Here is a 24,413-nt window from a genome sequence, read left to right as displayed (position 1 = left end):
ACTCTATAAAAGGAGTCGAGTCCTTGGGAGTGCCTCAAGAGGATTCCACATTCTGTATGCAAGGAGTCGATTCTTTGCGAGTGTCTCATCTGGAGCATAGGCACGCTATTCAAGGAGCCGAGTCCTTGTCAGTGCCTCAAGATGCCTCAACACCAGAAGCTCAATCTCAATCACTTACCGTGCTCTTGCCCCTCTAGCCACTAAATCCATCTCCTACTCTCACAAGGCCCCCTGGTATCTCCCATACCACAGGGAACTAAAACAGAAATGCCGAGCCCTCGAGCGAAGATGGAAAAAATCGAAATCCCCTTCAGATAGGCAATCCTGGAGAGAAAACATCAAATCCTACAACTCCATACTAAAAAAAGCTAGGAAGATCTTCTATGGAGATAAAATCTCCAGATCAAAAAACCAAAACAGTACACTCTTCCACATCTGGCGAAACCTAACTTCTAAAAACGACTCCTCCCCCTCCCCCACCCTCCCATCCCCAAATGACTTAGCCAATTTTTTCAACGAGAAGATCTCTACCATAAAGAGTTCGTTCCCCCCAGCTATCCCTTACAACTCTCTTCCTCTGAAAGACTCCGACCCTATCCCTGCTGACAGATCATGGACTACTTTCGAACCTGTATCCGAGCCCCAGATCTCTAAACTCTGCCTGAAACTTAAATCCTGCAAGTGCATCCTAGATCCTTTCCCATCCTACCTCTACGAAAACATCCCAGCGCAGGCCATCTCTTCCCTTACAAACCTTATAAACAAAGCTTTACTATCGGGCCTGTTCTCCTCAGAAATGGGCCACATTGCCTTGTCCCCTCTTCTGAAAAAAGCCGATCTTGACCCTTCCTTACCATCGAACTACCGCCCCATAGCCAACATCCCTCTTTTAACAAAACTTCTGGAAACCATAGTCGCTACCCAGTTCTCCTCTTACCTAGAGAGATTCTCCATCCTCCAACACTACCAATTCGGATTTAGGCCCAACTTCAGCACCGAGTCCCTCCTAGTTTCTCTAATCTCAAAGGTGCAACAACTACACGCCCGAAACAAATTTGCTGTTCTCCTACAGTTCGATCTCTCCGCAGCTTTCGACGTCGTGCACCACGACATACTAATCTACCAACTTTCCGAGATAGGAATAGACTCCTTTGTCCTAAAGTGGTTCTCAAACTTCCTTCGCGCACGCTCCTACACTGTCAACGCAAACGGCTCCAAATCCACCTCGTGGACACCATCCTGCGGGGTCCCACAGGGCTCTCCCCTATCCCCTATCCTCTTCAACATGTATATGACCTCCCTGAAGCTTCTCAAACTATCCCCCCTTGAAACAATTTACACATATGCAGACGATATCCTTATCCTCCTCGAAACAGACCAGAACCTTACAAACCTCCAAGAGAACATCACCTCATGCATAATGAGACTTCATGCCTGGTCCCTCTCTGTTCAGATGAAATTAAATGAATCAAAGACAAAACTACTCTGGCTCGGCCCAAAGTTAGCACACCTGCCCACCCTCTTCACTCTACCCACAGGTCCCGCTCTTCGCCTTGAATTCTCAAGCAAGGTCCTCGGCATCATTATCGATTCCTCCCTCTCCCTAAACGATCACCTGAACTCCTTGGCAAAATCATGTTTTTTCAGCCTCCACATGCTTAGGAAAGTTAGATCCTATTTCCACCAAAAACACTTTACCGTCCTGGTACAATCCATCATCTTATCCAAACTCGATTACTGTAATGCCATTTACCTGTGCCTAACAAAAAAAAGTCTTCACAGACTCCAGCTCATCCAGAATACTGCGGCCAAACTGATTTTTGCTAAACGCAAATTTGATCATGTCTCCCCCTTACTTACCAAGCTTCACTGGCTCCCTGTACTTTCCAGAATTCACTTCAAATGCTCCTGTCTAGCTTTCAAGATAATTCATGGCATCCTTCCGCCACTAATCCCTCTATCCTTCCTCGCCCAAACGCCTGCTACCACCAGATCCGCCCACAGACATAAACTATCCTTCCCCTCTCTACGTGGCATCCCCCACGCAGGCAAACTGGGAAGATCCCTCCTCTCCAAAATCACGGGCCTTTGGAACGATCTCACTATCCCGCTGCGAAACCTGGGCTCCCTCCAGCTGTTCCGGAAACAACTGAAAACCTGGCTTTTCTCTAATATATAACATCTCCTTCCTACTTCCCCCTTTTCATATGCCCTTGTAAACTCTCTCTCCCCTCTTCTTGTATTTTTAAGCTTTGTAAACCGTGTCGAGCTCCGCTTGCGTGGAGATGATGCGGTATATAAACTTAAGGCTTAGTTTAGTTTAGTTTAGTATGGTGTCTCGATCTCCAGCCCTCGTTCCTCACATAAGGCACCGCCCTTCCTGAGGCATAGGGCAAAGACTCCTCAAATTTCTTCTCAGCAAGACCTGCCTGGTTTGAGGCATCCATCAAGGCACAGATCCTTTTCTCGAGACATGCCTCGTCTCTCTACAACTCGAGGCTATTCAAGGCTTTCTACTCCGAAGTCAAGGACGCCACCTCCATCTGCTTCTTCTGCGAGGGATTCTTCTCCCAGTGAGTCGTCTATATCTGCATATTCAGGTCTCAGGTATGAATACTCCAGGGAAGCTTCGCCCTCGTTCTCTGCTCTTCGAGGCACTTTGAGGTCACCTTCCCCTCGAGGTCTGCCTACCTTGGAACAGATATCCTTTTCTTCTTTCCTACGTCAAATGAGTAAGGAACTCAATATTAATTTGGACTGATTCCAAATACCCTACTGAGTATTTAGAAGAAATGGGTATGTCTCGACCTCCTGCAGAGTCTTTTAAAATACCCAATAGACTTCTTTTTCAAACTTTCAAGAGGAGCCTTGAAACACCTTATTACATTCCTGCTATACCAAGCAAACTGGAATTCCGTTACAGAATGGTCCATTGCAAGGGCTTCGCGAAATCTCAATTATCCCATCAATCCCTTCTCGTGGAGTCCTTTCTGAAAAGGAACAACCCTTCCAAGGTTTATGCCACTGTCCCCCCTTGAAGTGAAGGCAGGACCATGGACAAGTTTGGCCGCCGTTTGTATCAGAATTCTCTGATGGCAACTAGGGTTTTGAATTACAATTTTATCTTCATTTCTTATTTCAAGCATTTGGTTGATACACTGCCTGCATATTTCAAATATGTTCCTCAACAAAGTCTTGCAGGTTTTCAGAATACCATTACCACTCTGAATCAACTCCACATGCATCTCCTTCAATCTTCCTATGATACATTTGAGCTTTCCTCGATGGTCACTGCCTTCTCAGTGGCCATGCGCCTGCTTGCCTGCCTTCGCACTGTTGACATGGACCCTAATCTTCAGGATTGTCTTGCCAACAGTCCTTGTCAAGGCAATGACTTGTTTGATGACTCCATCGAGGAGGCCACTAAGAAGTTGTCTGAACATGAGAAGTCATTTGCTTCCATCATTCGTCCTAAGCTTAAGCCTCCCACCTCTAAGGGCTTCAGGCCTCTAACATCTTACCAGCGGCGTTTCCCACAGAGGGCAGCTCCTTATACCAGAGTGCCTCCTAAGACACAACCACAGCAACAGATGCAGCAGAAACCTCAGACTCATGGAGTACTGTGTGCAATTCTGGAGGCCACATTACCGCAAGGATGTGCTGAGACTGGAATCGGTCCAGAGAATGGCCACCAGGATGGTCTCGGGACTCAAGGAGCTCCCATACGAGGAGCGGTTAGGGAAGTTGCAGCTCTACTCACTCGAGGAACGTAGAGAGAGGGGAGATATGATCGAGACATTCAAGTATCTCACGGGCCGCATCGAGGTGGAGGAAGATATCTTCTTTTTCAAGGGTCCCACGGCAACAAGGGGGCATCCGTGGAAAATCAGGGGCGGGAAACTGCACGGTGACACTAGGAAGTTCTTCTTCACTGAAAGGGTGGTTGATCACTGGAATAGTCTTCCACTTCAGGTTATTGAGGCCAGCAGCGTGCCAGATTTTAAGGCCAGATGGGATAGACATGTGGGATCTATCCGCCAAGATAGATAGGGAGGGTCATTAGAGTGGGCAGACTTGATGGGCCATGGCCCTTATCTGCCGTCTACTTCTAACCTTTTGACAGTCTAGTACAGAGCATAACCTCCATTGTTCTGCCTCTGTTCTCTCCCCTTCCCATTGGAGGTCGTCTCCATCTTTTTTACCAACGTTGGGAGATCATTACATCAGACCTCTGGGTGCTGTCCATCATCAGGGAAGGATACTCTCTTCATTTCATCCAGGTACCTCTAGATTTGCCTCCAAGAGAATATCCTTCCAATCCATCCCAGACTGCCCTTCTTCTTCAGGAAGCTCAAGCTCTGCTCCATCTCTTTGCCATCGAGGAAGATTCCCTGGAAGAGCAGAGCAGGGGATTTTACTCCCGTTACTTCCTAGTTCTGAAGAAGATGGGTGATCTGTGACCCATTTTGGATCTCAGAGCCCTCAACAAATTTTTTGTCAGAGAGAAATTTCGGATGCTGTCTCTGGCATCATTATACCCCCTTCTAGATCGGAATGCTTGGTTATGTTCTCTAGATCTCAAAGAGGCTTACACTCACATACCCATTCATCCAGCTTCTCGACAGTTCCTCAGATTTCGGGTGGGAAATCTGCATTTTCAGTACAGAGTGCTACCTTTCGGCCTGGCTTTATCTCCAAGAGTGTTCACCAAGTGCCTAGTTGTAGTAGCAGCAGCTCTGCGGAACCATGAGCTCCAGGTGTTCCCGTACTTGGACGACTGGCTCATCAAAGATTCAACATCTCAAGGGGTTATTGTAGCAACCCTACGGACTACGTGGTTCCTACAAAGTTTGGGGTTCGAAATCAACTTTCCCAAATCCCAGCTGCAGCCCTCTCAGACTTTACAGTTCATCGCAGCTGTCCTGGAAACTGTCCGACTCAGATCATTCCTTCCTCAACGTCAGGATGCTCTCATTGGCTTCAATTTCAGCAAGACACATGATGGTTCTCCTAGGTCACCTGGCCTCGACAGTTCATATGACTCCTTTTGGCAGACTTCACCTCAGAATTCCTCAGTGGACCCTGGCATCTCACTGGGTGCAGGCTTGCGATCCACTCTCTCAACATATTATAGTAACTCCTTCGTTGAGACACTCTCTCCACTGCTGGATGCTCTCTTCCAATCTCTCCAGAGGTTTACTGTTTCAAATACCCCCTCATCAAAAGGTCCTCATGACAAATTCCTTGACCTACACTTGGGAGGCTCATCTTGACGGTCTCCATACTCAAGGCCATTGGTCCAGCATGGATCGTCAGTGTCACATCAATCTTTTGGAACTCAGAGCGATCTTCAATGCTCTCAAAGCTTTTCAGCATCTTCACGACCATTCGGACAGACAACCAGGTAGCCATGTACTACGTCAACAAGCAAGGAGGAACAGGATCTCTCCTTCTTTGTCAGAAAACTCAAAAGCTGTGGGACTGGGCAATCCATCACAACACCTTCCTGAAAGCAATCTACATTCAAGGAGAGAAAAACTGTCTGGTGGACAAATTGAGTTGTCTTCTGCAACCTCACGAATGGACACTCAATTCCTCACCTCTTCATCACATTTTTTCTCAGTGGGGAACTCCTCAGATAGATCTCTTTGCGTCTCCCCACAACAACAAACTGCCTCAGTTCTGCTCCAGGATATACTCTCCTCATTGCCTCGAGGCAGGTGCTTTCCTTCTAGAATGGATGAATCAGTTTCTCTATGCATTCCCTCCAATTCTCAAGACTCTTGTCAAACTCAAACAGGAACATGCCACCATGATTCTGATAGTTCCTCGGTGGCCCAGACAACCCTGGTACTCCCTTCTACTTCAACTCAGCACCAGAAGTGTCTACTTCTACCAGTATTTCCCTCTCTGCTTACACAGAGTCAGGGGTCTCTGCTTCATCCCAACCTGCAGTCTCTACACTTGACAGCTTGGTACCTCTCAACATAACTGCCACTCTACAGTTTTCTCAATCGGTATAGGACATTTTAGAGGCTTCTAGGAAGCCTACCACTAGACAATGCTACAATCGGAAATGGACTAGATTTTCTGCTTGGTGCACCATTCATCACAAAGTGCCTCAATCTACCTCCTTGTCTTCAGTTTTGGATTACATAGAAACATAGAAGATGACGGCAGAAAAGGGCTACAGCCCATCAAGTCTGCCCACTCTGCTTATCTACCCCCTGTCTATGCCCTAATGACCCAATTTCCTTATCTTGACCCTCGTAGGGATCCCACATACTCTCCTCATTGCCTCGAGGCAGATGCTTTCCTTCTAGAATGGATGAATCAGTTTCTCTATGCATTCCCTCCAATTCTCAAGACTCTTGTCAAACTCAAACAGGAACATGCCACCATGATTCTGATAGTTCCTCGGTGGCCCAGACAACCCTGGTACTCCCTTCTACTTCAACTCAGCACCAGAAGTGTCTACTTCTACCAGTATTTCCCTCTCTGCTTACACAGAGTCAGGGGTCTCTGCTTCATCCCAACCTGCAGTCTCTACACTTGACAGCTTGGTACCTCTCAACATAACTGCCACTCTACAGTTTTCTCAATCGGTATAGGACATTTTAGAGGCTTCTAGGAAGCCTACCACTAGACAATGCTACAATCGGAAATGGACTAGATTTTCTGCTTGGTGCACCATTCATCACAAAGTGCCTCAATCTACCTCCTTGTCTTCAGTTTTGGATTACATAGAAACATAGAAGATGACGGCAGAAAAGGGCTACAGCCCATCAAGTCTGCCCACTCTGCTTATCTACCCCCTGTCTATGCCCTAATGACCCAATTTCCTTATCTTGACCCTCGTAGGGATCCCACATGGGTATCCCATTTATTCTTAAAGTCTGGCACGCTGTCTGCCTCGATCACCTGCACTGGAAGCTTGTTCCAATGATCAACTACTCTCTCTGTGAAGAAATACTTTCTGGTGTCGCCATGAAATTTTCCGCCCCTGAGTTTGAGCGGGTGCCCTCTTGTGGCCGAGGGTCCCTTGAGAAAGAAAATATCATCTTCCACTTCGACACGTCCCGTGAGGTACTTAAATGTTTCGATCATGTCTCCCCTCTCCCTACGTTCCTCGAGAGTGTAGAGCTGCAATTTGTTCAGTCTCTCTTCGTACGAGAGACCCTTGAGCCCTGAGATCATCCTGGTGGCCGTCCGCTGAACCGATTCAATTCTGCACACATCTTTACTGTAATGTGGCCTCCAGAATTGCACACAGTACTCCAGATGAGGTCTCACCATGGCTCTGTACAATGGCATTATGACTTCAGGCTTTCGGCTGACGAAACTTCTATTGATACAACCCAATATCTGCCTTGCCTTAGATGAAGCCTTCTCCACTTGATTGGCAGTTTTCATGTCTGCACTGATGATTACCCCTAAATCTCGTTCTGCTAAAGTCCTAGTTAAAGTTTCTCCGTTCAAGAAGTACGTCCTGCATGGATTTCCGCTTCCGAGGTGCATGACCTTACATTTCTTAGCATTGAAGCCTAGCTGCCAGGTTGAGGACCAACTTTCCAATGTAAGCAGGTCCTGCGCCATATAATTCTGTAAACTGCATTCACTTACTATATTACATAGTTTGGCGTCATTGGCGAATAGTGTTATTTTATCTTGAAGCCCTTGAGTCAGATCACCTATGAATATGTTGAAAAGGAGTGGACCCAGGACCGAGCCCTGCGGCACTCCACTGGTCACCTCCGATGTTTTAGAGAGGGTACCATTAACCACCACCCTCTGAAGTCTGCCACAGCCAATCATTGACCCATGCAGTTAGTGTCTCTCCTAACCCCATTGATTTCATCTTGCTTAGCAGCCTGCGGTGTGAGACACTGTCAAAAGCTGTACTGAAGTCCAGGTACACGACATCCAAAGACTCTCCCAAGTCCAACTTTCTTGTTACCCATTCAAAGAAGCTGATGAGATTGGATTGGCAGGACCTACCCTTGGTGAATCCATGCTGACTGGGATCCCGAAGATTCCCTTCATTCAAGATCGTGTCCAATTTGCTTTTAATTAGTGTTTCCATGAGTTTGCACACTATTGATGTGAGACTCACCGGTCTATAATTCGCAGCCTCTGCCCTGCAACCCTTTTTATGCAGAGGAATGACATTAGCTAATTTCCAGTCCAGGGGAACTTTCCCCTTACTTAGGGAGAGATTGAATAACTCAGCCAACGGTTTCGCCAGGACATCGCTCAATTCTCTGAGCACTCTTGGGTGCAAATTGTCTGGTCCCATGGCTTTGTTCACCTTGAGTCTTGCCAGTTTATTGTAAACTTCACCTGGTGTGAACTCAAAATTCTGAAACGGGTCTTCTGTGCTTTGTGTTGCCTTCAACTGCGGACCGTGTCCCGGTACCTCACAGGTGAAGACTGAGCAGAAGTATTCATTCAGTAGTTCGGCTTTATCGGAATCTGTTTCCACGTAACTTCCGTCCGGTCTTCTAAGGCGTACTATCCCGCCTGTGTTCCTTTTTCTGTCACTAATATACCTGAAGAAGGATTTGTCCCCCTTTTTAATGTTTTTTGCCAGAATTTCTTCCACTCAAAGTTTTGCCTCCCTAACTGCCATTTTGACCACTGTAGACCTGGTCCTATATTCTACCTTTGCCTCTCGTTTCTCCGTGCGCTTGTAGGAGAGAAACGCTTTTTTCTTTTCCTTAATGAGGTGCGAGATCTCCGCCGTGAACCATTGGGGTTTATTGTTTCTTTGCCGTTTATTTACTGATTTTATGAAGCGCCTAGTTGCTTCATGTATGGTTGATTTCAGTGTTAACCACTTAGCTTCTACATCATCGGTCTCCGCTTGGTCCTGCAGCGTCCAATGGACAAAATCTCCCATGCGTGCGAAGTCTGTGCCCCGGAAATTGAGTACCTTTGTTTTCGTGTTTGATCTAGGGAAGCCTTTCCTAAGGTTGAACCATACTATGTGGTGGTCGCTGGAGGCTAGCGTATCTCCTACTGAGACCTCTGAGACGCTTTCCCCGTTGGTGAGTACCAGGTTGAGGATCGCCTGGGCCCTAGTGTGCTCCGTTACCATTTGTTTGAGACGTGCTCCCTTTATGGAGGTTAAGAGCCTCCTGCTACCGCTGGTTGTCGCTGAAAATGAGTTCCAGTCTGCATCAGGCATATTGAAGTCCCCTAGCAGTACAGCTTCTCCTCATAGAGTGATATTCTCTATGTCTTCAATTAATTCTGCGTCCATGTCTTCCAGTTATCTTGGGGGTCTGTATACCACACCTAGATACAGGCATTTTTCTCTGCCTCTTGCCAGGTTTACCCATTCCAGGTTTACCTGTTCCATTTAACTCAATCAGGCCTCAAATCCACATCCATTCGAGTCCACCTCAGTGCAATTGCTGCTTTTCATCAGCCTATCGAAGGGAAATCCCTTTCTGCTCATCCTGTGGTTTCCAGATTTATGAAAGGTCTTTTCAATGTTAAAACATCTCTCAAACCTCCTCCAGTGATCTGGGATCTCAATGTTGTTCTTGCTCAATTGATGAAGCCTCCTTTTGAACCAATGGATTTGGCTCATCTTAAATATCTCACTTGGAAAGTGTTTTTTTCATTGCTCTTACGTCTGCTTGCAGGGTCAAATAGCTACAAGCTTTAGTAGCGGACCCACCTTTCACAGTATTCCATCATGACAAGGTGGTCCTCCGTACTCATCCTAAATTCTTACCTAAAGTGGTTTCAGAATTTCATCTCAACCAATCAATTGTACTTCCAGTGTTTTTTCCAAAACCTCATTCTCATCCTGGAGAAACAGCTCTTCATACTCTGGGCTGTAAGCGTGCTTTGGCTTTCTACTTGCATTCAACTACATAGATCTGCTCCTCAACTTTTTGTCTGCTTCAATCCAAACAAGTTGGGACATCCGATTTCCAAGCGCACCATCTCCAACTGGTTAGCAGCTTGCATCTATTTCTGCTATGCTCAGGCTGAACTGCATCTACAAAGTCAAGTCACAGCCCACAAAGTCAGAGTCATGGTGGCATCAGTAGCTTTCCTCAGATCTACTCCTATTGAGAAAATCTGCAAAGCTGCCACTTGGTCCTCAGTTCATACATTCACCTCTCATTATTGTCTGGATGCTTTTTCCAGACGGGATGGCCATTTCGGCCAGGCAGTGTTACAAAATTTATTCTCCTGAATTGCCAACACTCCCACCATCCCATTCTGGTTAGCTTGGAGGTCACCCATATGTTGAGAATAGGCTGCCTGCTTGCCTGGGATAAAGCACAGTTACTTACCAAACAGGTGTTATCCAGGGATGGCAGGCAGCTATTCTCATAACCCACCCACCTCACCTGGTTGGCTTCTCTGCTAGCTATCTGAACTGAGGAGACGCGTGCCCTGTACTGGGCGGGAAGGCACTCGCTCATGTGCGTTGCAGCAGTAGTGAACTTTTTAAACTTCTACAAGCAAGTCTGTTTGCAAAGCTGTCCGCTCTGTGGATGACGTCACCCTTATGTTGAGAATAGCTGCCTGCTGTCCCTGGATAACACCTGTTATGGTAAGTAACTGTGCTTTATGGATTCCGGTGTGATACTGCGTACCTTCCTTTCTTCCAAAAGTGGTTTCTGTTTTCCATGTGAATCACGAAGTCCAGCTTCCTGCTTTTGCTTCCTCTGGTTCAAGGGAGCAGGATTGGGTGTTGCGGATCTTGGACGTGTGCAGAGTTTTTTTGTGTAACTGAAGGTCACCAATGAGTTTCGCCTCTCTGACCACCTGTTTGTTCTGGTGGGTCCTGCCTGTAAAAGTAGTCCAGCTTCGAAAGCCACCATTTCTAGGTAGATTCAGATAGCCATTTCTGAAGCTTATGCGGCAGCTGGAAAGAAGCCTCCTCTCGAGGTGCGTGCTAATTCGACCAGAGGTGTTTCATCCTCTTGTCAGCTGCTTCTCTGGATGAGATTTGCAGAGTCCTACCTAGTCCTCCTTGTATACATTCACCAAGTTTTATAGGATCGATGAGGTGGCTAAGCAGGAGGCTGCTTTTGGTGTATCTGTTTGGGCAGCGGGCTCATCAGTCCCATCTTGAATTTTCAGGACTGCTCCGTTACATCCCACTGGTCCCGGCATAAAGTGGGACTGTACAAGAACCAAAAAATGAAAGATAGGTTTCTTACCTCTGCTAATCTTCCTTCTTGTAGATCTTCTCTGGAGGCTGAACTGACGGGATCTCTGATAGCTTCAGCTGCAGGGCAACTAAAAGATCCCTCCCCTTTGGGCTACCTGCCCGGGAGCTTCCTGACATGCTCAGTTTGTTCCTGCAACTTCACTGCATGGTTGAATTTAATTCTGCTTGTGATTTGTTTTCAATTCCGTCTTTTTGGTTTTGTTTTGTTTTTTTAGAACTGTCTTCTTTGCTTCCGAAAGTAGTTTCCTCTTCCCACGTCACCCAGAAAGTTAATTTGCAAGCCTTTGTTCCTTTGGGTTCCTTGTCTCAGGACTGTGTTTTGCAGTATCTTCTTTCTTGTAAATCCACACTTTATTCAGGGAACCTGCCCTGTCCTTGCTGATTTACCAATTGTTTGCCTTTACATGTACTAGAAAGCTGGATTTCTGTTTCTGACCAGCCTTTATAAGAATGCCATCAGAGACCCTGCTGCTTCCCAGGCTTCTGTACACAGACCCAGTACACATCAAAGCTCATAACAGTCACAGTCCAGGATCTGGCACCACAAAACACGCCTTCCTTCTAACTTCCTCATAACACAGTTTTGAGCTTCAGGATTTCTGACATGTGAAATTACAGATAAATATGTGAAGTTACAGAAAAACACCTTCCCTCCACCTTTCCAGATACTGTGTGGCCCATAGGTTAAACTTTGCCTTACAGGTCAAATGACTGATCCTTATCTATAAAAGGGTAGAACTTACCCTACAGAAAGTGTCTATAGAAGGCATTTTTACCCCAGTCCCTCTTATTACTGCACTCACCTGAGCAGCTGCTGTTCCCAGTTTCTCTTTCCTCTGATCCAGGCTCACCCCTGATGTATGGTTCTTCCCCCCGTTCGATGTGGGATATAATCTTAGGTGTGACGGTTGGAGAACCTGTTGCTGGGGTAACAAATTGCATTAAATTAATTGTCTCAAAATTTTTATACCTTATCAAAGTAAACCCTTTTTACTCAACTTTAGGTTCAAACAATTTTTGTTGATGCAAACAACACAGTAAGCACACAATAGAACACAATGGGTTCACATCACAAACAATGAGGCATCGTATGCAATACTTTAGCAAGCAGTAACAGGAAAAAAAGTTACAGTAACCGACCCCCCAAGTTCCAAGTTTCCAAGTTTATTAGTTTTTAATATCCCGATCATAAAACAAATATCTGACCGGTTAACAATAAAATTTAAGATAGGTTAGAAAGAAATAGTAGTTTGGTGTATTTGAATGATTAGAGTAAACATATATAACATATACTGACAGACCTGAAAGTGAGGATAAGTGGGGAGGAAGGGAGAAGTTACATATTATTAGAGGAAATGAGATAGAGGGAAGGGATAGAACATGAGGGATGGGGGTACATGGTAAAATTGATACGCGCTGAAAAAAAATAGATTAGAGATTAAGATTTGTCAAAGGCATCTTGAAATAGGAAGGTTTTAAGATTAGTCTTGAATTTTGGTAAATGAAGTTCATCGCGGAGAAATTGAGGGAGAGAATTCCATAATGTGGGGGCAGTTATAGCGAAATTAGTTTTCCTAGTATAGTAGGATTCTTTTAAGGATGGAATGAAAAGGAGTTTTTGGTCAGTAGATCTTAAGGAACGGGGAGAACTTTGGGGTATTAATAATTTATCAAGAAATAAGGGTAAGTGGGAGAGTTTGATTTTGAAAGAGAGCAGTATAATTTTATAGATTATACGGTGGGTGACAGGGAGCCAATGAGCCTCTTTAAGAAGTGGGGTGACGTGTTCGAATTTACCTATTTTGTAGATGAGTTTGATTGCTGTATTTTGTATGAGTTGTAAACGTCGAAGTTCTTTTTGGGGTAGTCCATTTAAAAGAGAGTTACAGTAATCTAGGTGGGAAATGACTAAGGAGTGAATTAGGATATTAATCGAGTCAGCATTTAGAATAGAACTGAGTGAACGGATGATGCGTAATTTAAAGAAACAAGTTTTTACAATTGAACTTATGTGGTTGTGAAAAGTAAGCTCTCTATCTAAAGTAACGCCCCCCCCTCAATTCCACTCCTGGCAAACGAGGTCAGAGTGGATGGAATGGCACTCCGAGGTCCTAGACTCTGATGAGCCCCAAAGAAACCACTCCACCTCGCTCCCCCCACTCATCCCCAAAGAATATGTTAGTGACTAAAGTGCCAGAACCGTACAAAACACCACCCCTCCCCAATACCTCCCAACTCCCCCCTTGGTACTCTCCACCCCGCCCTACATTATCTCACCCGTGCTCTCACACTTCAGCAAGCTGAGCTCCTAGATTAGGACATCCTACGTAAAACCTCACTCCGTCCCTTTGGATGTAAGAACTGCAGATATGGCTCCCAGATATTCAAAACCACCAACTTCCGCTTCCAAGACCCTTCCGCATCCCTCGCCTCCTAAGTAGCCAACTGATGCAACTGGCTCCTCCAATGCCAAAACGCCAGAGGGTCCGGGACCGTCCAGTATTGAAGAATACACTTCCTGGCCAGCAAGCTCATCTTCCTAGTCCAATCCCTCGTACTGAGTCTACTTGACTTGACTACTGTAACATCGCCTATTTAGCAATTTCCCAAAAGAACATGCAGCGTTTACAATTGATGCAAAATGCAGCGGTCAAACTGATCTTTGGGCTGAGGAAGTTTGACCACGTGACATTCTACTACCGACAGCTGCATTGGCTGCCAATGGAGGCGCGCGTAAAGTTTAAATTTGCCTGCTTCTGCTTCAAAGCACTACACGGACTTGCCCCTAAATATATAACTGACCTTTTCGTCTTCTCAGCCAACAGACACAAGAGAAGCTCACATTCCAACTTCGTTTCCCCCCCAGTGAGAGGTTGTAAACTGAAAAAACACCATGAACATCTTCTCTCGCACCAAGCAGCATCATGGGTTAAAGACCTAGAACAATTGCTTTCGCCCACTACTTATGAGGAATTTAGGAAACGTCTGAAAACACACCTGTTCCTAAAGTATCTAGACAACTGATCCTCTCTTCTCTCTCCCCTCTATAGCGATTAACTTGTTCTATTGATCACTCTCTCCTCAAAAATGGATTTCCTGTCCTATTAACCCTCTTTCTTCCTCCCCTCTTAAAGTCAATCAATTTGTACCTTTGCTTAATCTTTGTAAACCGCATAGAACTTCACGGTATTGCGGTATATAAGCTGTTATTATTATTATTATCTTCCTGCAGAGAGCCCGGTTCCCCCTAGGCAAATGGCCATAAGCCTCTGGCAAATCCAATACGAAGTGGGCCGGGGTACTACACATGGCTCTTCCAAGCAACTCTGACATGTAAGAGACTATATGCCTCCAGAAGCGCTGGATTATGGAGCAAGACCAAAAGGCATGCCCCAAAGTGTGTCCCCCCTGTCCCATATTTATGACAGATTTGTGTAGGAAGACCTCCACTGTAATATAACTGTGTACGAGTATAAAATGCACGTAAGGTCACCCTGTAATATGTCTCCCGCAACCAGGCACACGGGATCACCCCAGGTGTCACCTTCAAAGTACGAGCAACATCCCATTGTCCCAAATTAATCTGCAATTCCATCTCCCATTTACCCCTAACTAATTGATAGTTCTTAGCTGGTAGTAAGTCTTGCAAACTAGCATGTATGCGGGACACCGAGAGGGAAACCCCCTCCTCCTGGGTGAAAAACTCCCGAAACCAGGCCCCCAATGGCTTGCTCAACTGTGCTCTATCGAGGGATCCCACATAATGCTCCACTTGATGATACGCAAACTGCGCTCCCCAGGTATCTCCCACCGCAGCCTGCATATCAGCACGGACCAACAGCTCTCCATCGGCCCCCAAAAGGTGTTCTAACCAGGAAACTCCTCGCTCTCCCCAGGACAAATACTCCCAGGACTCCCTACCCAGAAGAAAGGCTGGATTACCCCTTAAAGGCAAAAGATCTGTGACCGTTGGATTCCCCCCCCCCCCCCCCAGTGCTTGTACAAGCCAACACCAAGCAGCTTGTAATGTACAAAATAACACACTGGTCTGAGCACATATCTTCCTTCCATATCCTTCGCCAAAATTTGTAAATTATCAAGGAGGCCCATCGCAGAAGCCGCTATACACTCCCCCACCCACCATTGTTTCAACTTAGTATGTTCAAGCTCAGTCAAATGGGTTTCCTGGAGGAATGCCACATCCACCTTATGGCGCTGTAATTGTTGTAAAATTCTGGAGCGCTTAACTGGGGAATTTATCCCCCCCCCACATTCCAGGTTACAAAATTAACCAGGATCTACTAGAATCAACCACTCCACATACTCCACCATCAGTATCCATGTGACCCAGCCACCCCAGCCCCTGACCTGGCCCCACCAGAGCATCAGCTGACCATCCTGAACCAAGTGGGGCAGAGAGTACCATCCCTCCAACAGCCCCTTCCCCCAGCTCCCATCCCCTTCCCCTCCCTTCACCCTCCAAAACCCCCCTCCCCCAATCCCCAACCCAAGACTACATCTCGAGACCATCCAAGCAGATCTCAAGATCCCTCTAGGAAGAAGTAACACCACCACCCCAGCCGCCCCAATGCATACACCATCCACCCCAGAATCTACACAGTAAATACACTAGACATTCCGCCCAAATCCCCACCACAATCATACTCCCCAAACAGAACCTCCAACCCACCCTAAGGCACTCACCCTTCACTCAACCACCGTACACCTCCCCATTAAAGTCCCCTTGGCCATTCTGCAGAACTACTGCCAAGGCCTGCAATGAAGTCCAGAAGCTGGCAGCAACCCTCTCACGTGAGCTGTCCGGTAGGCTCACTGCACTCCGCGCCGTTGATCCTCTGGTCTGCCACCGCCAGCTGGAAGGTCCAGCTCTCTCCTCCACTCTCACTCCAGCAGATCTCCCCTCTGGCAGATTAGGAGCACCCAGTTCTTTCAGCACCGACCAGGCCTCCGCCACTGTACGGACCCGTCTCATCACACTCCCCACCGTCATTGCAAAGGCAAAGGGGTAAAGCCACCTGTAGAGGAGGCCCTCCCTCGCCACATCCTGATATATGTCCACCTTCAGAGCATTCCATTTGTAATCCCTCTGCTTTCGCGCTGCATGGAAAATCTCTTTCACCCTGAAACTGCCTAGACACAAAACAGTGTCCCAGGGCAAGTTGGATTTTGGGCGTCCCAGGGCCTGGTGCGCTCTCTCAATATCGATTTCTGGCACCCGCCCTTCACTGTCCAAAGCACTGGTGAGAATATCAGTACAAATGTCCAGGGCCGTCTGTCGGGCGTCCTGATAAGCACTTCCCTCAGGCACCTCCCAGATCTGGAGATTACACCGCCTGGACCGATTTTCCAGATCTTCCAGCTTATCCCATAAAGCCAGCACTTCCGCTCACACTCCCACCACGGCCTGCTGTACCTCTATTATGTCCTCCATCATAGTATTAACATGGACCTCCACCTCGTCCTGACGTTTCACAATCTCCACCAGCTCTTGTTTCAGGTCCATTACCGCTTTGGTAACATCGTGGCACAGGGACTGCATTTCCTTGCAGATAACCAGCAGCAGGTCTCTAAGGTAGTCCGGCACCTCTTGGTATACCCCCTGCAGACTGCTACCCGACTATTACTGCTGCTCCGCACCGCCTACCAAGGCATGTCTGAATCCGCCATCTTGGCTGCCTGCATCGGGCTTGCTCCTGCTACCTTTGGTGCTCCCTGCTTATTCCCCACGAAGCCGTAGCTGTCTAACTTCCTCCGCGTGGACATCATGCTAGTCTGACAACCAGCCGCACTTTTTCGGGGGCCATGGGTGCCGCTATTGGGGCTATTTTTGCTATTTTTAAAGCGGCTCCACCGGAGCTTCATTTATAGGTAACTGGGCATGTAGGTGACGTCACTTCTTCTTTACTCAACTTTAAATGTCTCATCTACTCTAAAAAGTTCAATGTATTATCACCCTCATTTCAATATATGCAAACTTTTTCAACCCTTATACAACTTGCAGGTCTTTTTGTTCACTCCCAGAACTTCTGGAATAAGGGGAAACAAACACACCGAGCATGCTCAGACTGATATGAGCTCGGAGAAAGGGCAGGAAGCTAAAATCATTTTCCCACATCCCTCTCCAGAGAAAACTTTCCAGCAAAGAATCAGCATTTCAAAGATTATCTTTAACTAGTGCAGTAAGGATTTATTTTCCATTTTAATTAGGTTATTTCTTGGTATCTTTTTGCAGCCTGTGTCCTATCCCCAATATTGCAGATGAGAGATCAGATACAAAATGAAAAATGATCACCAATCAGAGCCTGAGATGTTAATAATCTGTTGGTGTGGATAATACCAATATCTACTATATCTTTGTCCTGGGCTCCCTTCTGCCTCTGTAACCTGTAGATGCTTCAGAGATTATTACTAGACAAGGTATCTGTGTTCTCCAAAGAGTCTTCATTAAAGCCAGCAGAACCTGATGTCAGAGTGTCTAAAGCTGAGTTTTCTGTTATTAAGTTAGATTCATAGGTGCGATTGCAATGAAAGATTAGGTTCTTACCTTTGCTAATCTTCTTTCTTGTAAATCCATACTTTATTCCTGGACAAGTGGGTTTGTTTATCCATACTCTCCAGACAATTTATAGGAAGCCTCAATTATTCAGAATCTTCAGCCCCTCCCCTATCTCCCCTCACCTGCCTCCAGGGAAACCAGTGCGTGCAAAAGCAGACAGCCACACTGGAAAGGAGAAAGATAAGAGGAGGGGAATTGGGAAACTCCCTGACAAATAAGTCTATTCTGCTCAAAACTAGAACACAAACAAATCATGAACATTATCAATATGAACGATCAAAAACAGAGCTATAGGGAGATACAGCCTGCATGAAAGGGGGGCGCTAGAACTAGAAACCCAGGGCAAAGTGCTAAACATAGTAAGATGACATACTTTGAAAGGCTGGTCAGAAATTCAGCTTATTAGTATTGGTCAAGGCAGACAATTGGCAAATCAGCAATGTCCTCGGCGAGTTCCAGGAATAAACTGTGGATTTACAAGAAAGAAGATTAGCAAAGGTAAGAACCTAATCTTTCACTCTTGTACAATCCCACTTTATTTCTGGACAAGTGGGACGTAACAGAGTGGTCCCATAAAATCAGGGTGGGACTGAAGAGACCGCTGCCAAAATGGAGGAACCAAAAGCAGCATCCTGATTGGCTGCCACATCAATCCTATAAAACTTGGAGAAAGTATGTAGTGAGGACCAGGTAGCAGCCCGGGATAATTCCTCCAAAGAAAGCACCGATTCAGCACAAGATAAGGACATGCCTCTAGTAGAATGAGCCCACATAGAAAGAGGGGGCTTCTTGCCAGCTATAGTGTAGGCAGATGAAATAGCCTTACGGATCCATCTGGAAACAGTAGCCTTCGACACGGGCCAGACCCACCAGAACCAACAGATGGTTTGAGACCCGGAAATCGTTTCTGACCTCCAGGTAGCTTAACAAAACCCTGCGCACGTTCAGGGACCGCAACACCCGGTCCCGCTCCTGAGACCAAGAGGTGGTAAAGGATGGGATCTGAACCTCATGATTGATGTGAAAGGCTGAAACCACCTTGGAAGAAATGAGGGAACAGTGAGCAGAAACACTACGCAATCAGTGATCCTAGGAAAAGGATCACAGCAAGACTAGGCCTGAAGCTCAGACACCTGGCGAGCTGGCCACCAGAAAAACCATCTTGATCGAGATATCCATCAGGGAGTCATGGTCTAGGGACTCAGTGGGCAGACGAGTTAAGAGACCAGAGGACCAGGTTGAGATTCCAGGTCAGACAGGGCAACCGAAGCAGAGGCTGAAGTCACAGTGCACTACAATGAAAACGGACGATGTCTGGATGGGCAACCAAGAAGCCACACGGAAACTGCAGACTGAGGCAGGAGAGAGCAGCAAGTTGGACCCAGAAGGAAGCCTCAGCCAGCCTTTTAACCAGTCCGTTCTGAAGTAACTCAGGTATCTAAGGGATCAACAGAACAGAGGGGTCCGACTGCCTCTGGGTGCACCATGTCTAACAGCATCTACACACCTTCGCATGGGCTACCAAATTGGATTTCCGCCTGCTCCACAGAAGTATAGGACTCATGGCTGAAGAATTGTTCTGGCAAACTAAGGTCGTGCACTCAATAGTCAAAGAGTAATACCAAAGCGGTCCGGATCCTAAAGCGCAATCGGGCCCTGTGTAAGCAGTCATGGATGACAAGGGAGCCTGAGTTCCTAGTCCAGATGAAGTCATAAGAACATAAGAATTTCTGCTGCTGGGTCAGACCAGTGGTCCATTGTGCCCAGCAGTCTGCTCACGCGGCAGCCCTCTGGTCAAAGACCAGTGCCCTGAGACTAGCCCTACCTGCGTACGTTCTGGTTCAGCAAGAACTTGTCTAACTTTGTCTTGAATCCCTGGAGGGTGTTTTCCCCTATGACAGACTTCCAGTTTTCTACCACTCTGGGTGAAGAAGAATTTCCTTATGTTTGTACGGAATCTGTCCCTTTTAACTTTAGAGAGTGCCCTCTCGTTCTCTCTACCTTGGAGAGGGTGAACAACCTGTCTTTATCTAATAAGTCTATTCCCTTCATTATCTTGAATGTTTCCATCATTTCCCCTCTCAGTCTCCTCTTTTCAAGGGAGAAGAGGCCCAGTTTCTCCAATCTCTCACTGTACGGCAACTCCTCCAGCCCCTTAACCATATTATTCGCTCTTCTCTGGACCCTTTTGAGTAGTACCGTGTCCTTCTTCATGTATGACGACCAGTGCTGGACGCAGTACTCCACGTGAGGGCGTACTATGGCCCGGTACAGCGGCATGATAACCTTCTCAGGTGAACAGCTACTACCACCATCACTTTGGTGAACGTCAAAGGCGCAGTCGCCAGCCTAAAGGGCAGCACCACAAACTGGTTGTGCTCCTGTAGAACATGGAATCGCAGGTATTTCCTATGATCTCAAATGATCGGAATTGGAGATAGGCGTCTGTCAGATCCAGGGAAGCTAGTAACTCTCCTGGAGCCACCAAGGCGGAGACAAGGCACCATGAGAGCTGCAATGACCGTTTCGAGATCCAGGATTGGCCTCCAGTTTTCAGAGCCCCTGTTTGACGCAATAAAGCATTGAGCATCTGTTGGAGCCAGAGTCTGGTTCTGGAAAGGGCTCTATGGCTGCAATGTCCAGCAGCCCCTGCACTACCTGGTCCACTTTTCTGGTCTCCCGGCAGAAGAATCCAGGAAAAACCCATGCAGAGGTCGACACGATTCCAGCTTGTTGCCATCCCAGAGGACCTCTAGGACCTACTTGTCTGAGGCTGCCATTCCACTAGAAATTCTGGAAACCGATGTCTGATCCTTGGGGTTGTGGCACGAGGCATGGCGTCAGTATTGCTTCTTAGGAGGCATCATGGGACAGCTCCCAGATGGCTGCTGATGCCTTGAACCCCGAACCTTTGCCTGCCTGATGGGCAGAGCATTGCCCTATGGTGCCCCCAAAGTACTGTCACAAGCATCTGGGGAGACTAAAGTTAGAGCGCCACGATCCCCTGGAAGACCGTGGTTGATTATCCAGCAAGGCTTTGGGCTTCTGATCCTGCAGACTTGCCATCAGGTCATCCACATCTTTGCAGAACAACAATTGCCCTCTGAGGGGTAACTTGCTTAGGGTCACCTAAGAAGAGGAGGCCCTGGACCACTGCTAGTTCCACAACATCCTGTGCACCAAAATGGAATAGGTGGAGAGCTTAATGAAGACCTTGAAAATGTTGTACAGAGCATCTGCCATATAATCCATACCAAAGTTCACAAAAACAAGATCCTGGATCACAATAGTATCCGGATCATGGCGGAGCTTAGAATGACAAGTTCTGACCACAAAGGAAGAGGCCACTGTTGTCTTAAGCCTGGCCGCTGCCAAGTTGGAGAGGTGCTTGAGGACAAAATCTACCTTAATGTCCTGGGTATCCTTGAACATGACGCCACCAACACTGGGCAGAGAAGTGCGCTTACTGACCTATGCCACCGAGGAAGCCATCTTTGATAAAGGTGGCCACCGTTTGATAAAGTCTGGACATGGCCCTGGCGCTGTTCAGGGGACTCTCCAACATTAGGCCAGCCGAAGGGAGACTGCAGGAGCAAGCACGTGGTGGATCAGTGAGAAGAGCTGTGGAGCAGTGAGCGAAGGGAGTGTGCTTGAAGGGAAAGAGGAGCGGAGAAGGCTGGAATAGTGAAAAGAGGAGCGGAGAGGGTAGTAGGAGTGAAAGTAGGAGCGGAGAGAGGAGCGGAGAAGGCAGGAAAAGCAAAGGGAGAGGTAGAGAAAGCAGTAAAGAGGAGCGGAAAGAGGAGCACAGTAATCTGAGGAAGTAGAGAGGGAGGCAGATGGAACAAAGAGAGGGGAAGAGGTGGGAGGTAACTCCGCCTACCCCCCGACGTCGCAGCCGAACTCCCCCATAAAAGGGGACAAGCCAACAGCGCGCAGCCGTTTTGCGCGTGGCAAAGGCAAGCAGCAAAGGCGCTCGCCTTAGTGAGAGTGCCTTTGCGAAGGGCCTCAAGAAGGGCCTCAAGGAAGGGCTCCGGATAACCGCCAAGGTAGGATCTCAACACATAACAAGGTGGAGTACAACCACCAAGCACATATAGCTAGCTAATTAACTTTAGATTATCTTTTAAACTTTCTAAAACTTTCTATAACTAGCTAATTAACATTTAGACTATCTTTTAAACTTTCTATCAAACTTTCAAACCAGGCAGACCCTTCTATCTAGCCAACAAGCAGACAGACCTTTCAAACTAAACAACTGGCAGACCTCACCAGTCACTCTATCCTTCAAACTTTCAAACCATTTAACAGGCAGACCTTTCTAGCCAACTAACAAACAGGCAGACTTAACTAACAATTAACTGACTACCTCTATCCTTCAAACTTTCACTATCTGACAGGCAGACTTTCAAACCATCTACAGACAGACTAACTAACAAATATCTAACTAACAAAAAAAAAAAAAGGAAAATGGCAGGAAGAACTAGAAGCAACAAGACTACAATCAAGACAGGCAGTCCAGTCACCGAAGGAATCCAGGGAGTGGCCACGATCCATGTGCAGAGGGAGGGAGAGCCAGGACGGAGGACAGAGGTCGCTGTACAGACCGAGGCTATCCCCAAGCAGATGACTACAGTCTCCACTCAGACAGAAGAGATGGATCAGCTAGATGGAGGCATCTTGCAGGAGCTGAGGAGCCTGAGAGAGGAGGTAAAGCGCTTAAGAAGCATCTGGGAAGACGAGGCCTTTATCGATGGAGTCATCCAGGAGCTGTCCCAGATCACCGAAAAGGAACCAGACAAGACCATCCTTGAGACGCCCAAAACGACCAAACCTGCAACCTTGAAACCAACGATTGGGATACAAGAAGAGGCTGGAGACGCTGACTCCTAGCAGCTGGTAACTTCCTCCACTGGCAAACACAGAAGACCTTCCTCTTCTTCTGTCTCTTTCTCTTGCATACAGGGCAGTTTTACATCGACCCCACAAATCACCTTGAGGAACAGATTCCAGCTGTTACAGGAAGGACTTGACAATGAGGTACAGGAAGTTGTCCAACAGACGGTTCCGATTCCGGAGACAACAGGACGGCTCCCCCCAAAGAAGTGCAGAGTGGTAGTCATTGGGGATTCCCTGCTGAGGGGCACTGAGGGACCAATTTGCAGACCAGATATGCAATCAAGAGAGGTTTGCTGTTTGCCAGGGGCCAGGATCCAAGATGTAACCGCCTGCCTAGACAGACTCATCAAGCCCCAAGACCACTTCCCCATGCTTCTCATCTACGTCGGAACAAACGACACTGCTAGAAACACCCTGGAGAGCACACCTGAGGACTTTGGAGCCCTGGGTGAGAAGCTGAGGAGGATGGATGCGCAGGTGGTCTTCTCCTCGATCCTCCCAGTGAGGGGCAAGGGAAGAGCCAGGGAAGATTGTATCCAGAGGACAAACGACTGGCTGCACGGATGGTGCAAGGAGATAAACTTTGGGTTCCTGAACCATGGAGAGGCGCTACAAAGACTACAGGGACCAGACGGGCTACACCTGATCAGAAGGGGAAAGACTAGCCCGCCTACTTCATAGGGCTTTAAACTAGGTAAGTTGGGGGGAGGATACCCACTCAAGTACTGGCATAAGTAACCAACCTGGCGATTTAAGCTGCCAATCCATTTCTGAGTCTGAGGTAAGTATACATTGCATTTCTGAGTCTGGGGTAAGTACACACATTGCAAACAGTACTAAAGGAGTCAAATTAGCTCAAGCGGGAATATCTCCACAGAGACATAGCAAACATAAGGTATGGAGGGCTATGTACGTCAATGCCCACAGTTTGGGCAAGAAGATTCTGGAATTAGAGACGGAAATGAGGAACGCTGACCTAGATGTGGTGGCGATATCTGAGACCTGGTTCACAGACTCTCATGGGTGGGATATGGCCATACCGGGTTACAACTTACTTCGTCGAGACAGAGGGCAAAATGGGAGGAGGGGTAGCACTATACACTAAAGATAACATTAAAGTTACCAAAATTGCAGATGTCAGGTACACCGGAGAATCCCTCTGGGTGAATTTGGTCAGGGGGAAGGACAAATGCCTGTATCTTGGCATAGTATACAGACCTCCAAGACAACAGGATGACCTGGATATAGAATTAATTGAAGACATAGAGAATATTACTTTGCTTGGGGAAACAGTATTGTTAGGAGACTTCAATATGCCTGATGTGGATTGGAACAAACTTTCCTCTGCAACCAGCAGCAGCAGAAGGCTATTCTCTATAAAGGGAGCAAGATTCAGGCAAATGGTATTAGAGCCCACTAGAGATCAGGCGATACTGGACCTGATACTTACCAACGGAGAAAGCGTCACAGAGGTAGGCGACACGTTGGCCTCCAGTGACCACAACATGGTATGGTTCAACCTCAGGAAAGGTTTCACTAAATCAACCACATTAACCAAGGTCCGCAACTTTAAGGACACAAACTTCGAAAGCATGGGAGATTTCATCCATCAGGTACTGCAAAATCAAGCAGAAACAGATAATGTACAGGTAATGTGGTCAACTCTGAAAACAACCATACATGAAGCAACCAACCGCTATATAAAATCAGTAAGTAAACAGCGAAGAAACAATAAACCAC

At 47.0% G+C, this 24,413-nt stretch overlaps 1 protein-coding gene across 1 annotated transcript in view; it reads right to left on the bottom strand.

The window, feature by feature from the left end:
* LOC117354964 (zinc finger protein 479-like) overlaps positions 1–24,413 on the bottom strand; it is a 108,466-nt gene that overhangs the window by 66,156 nt on the left and 17,897 nt on the right. The window contains exon 3 of the mRNA XM_033932923.1: positions 12,004–12,123. Coding sequence (XP_033788814.1) covers positions 12,004–12,123 — 120 coding nt within the window. The remainder of the gene's footprint in view (positions 1–12,003; positions 12,124–24,413) is intronic.

The sequence above is a fragment of the Geotrypetes seraphini genome, chromosome 2 (assembly GCF_902459505.1).
Source record: "Geotrypetes seraphini chromosome 2, aGeoSer1.1, whole genome shotgun sequence".
In the NCBI taxonomy this organism is placed as follows: Eukaryota; Metazoa; Chordata; class Amphibia; order Gymnophiona; family Dermophiidae; genus Geotrypetes; species Geotrypetes seraphini.
The sequence above is the reverse complement of the archived record's forward strand: the minus strand, read 5'-3'. Positions and strand labels throughout refer to the sequence as shown.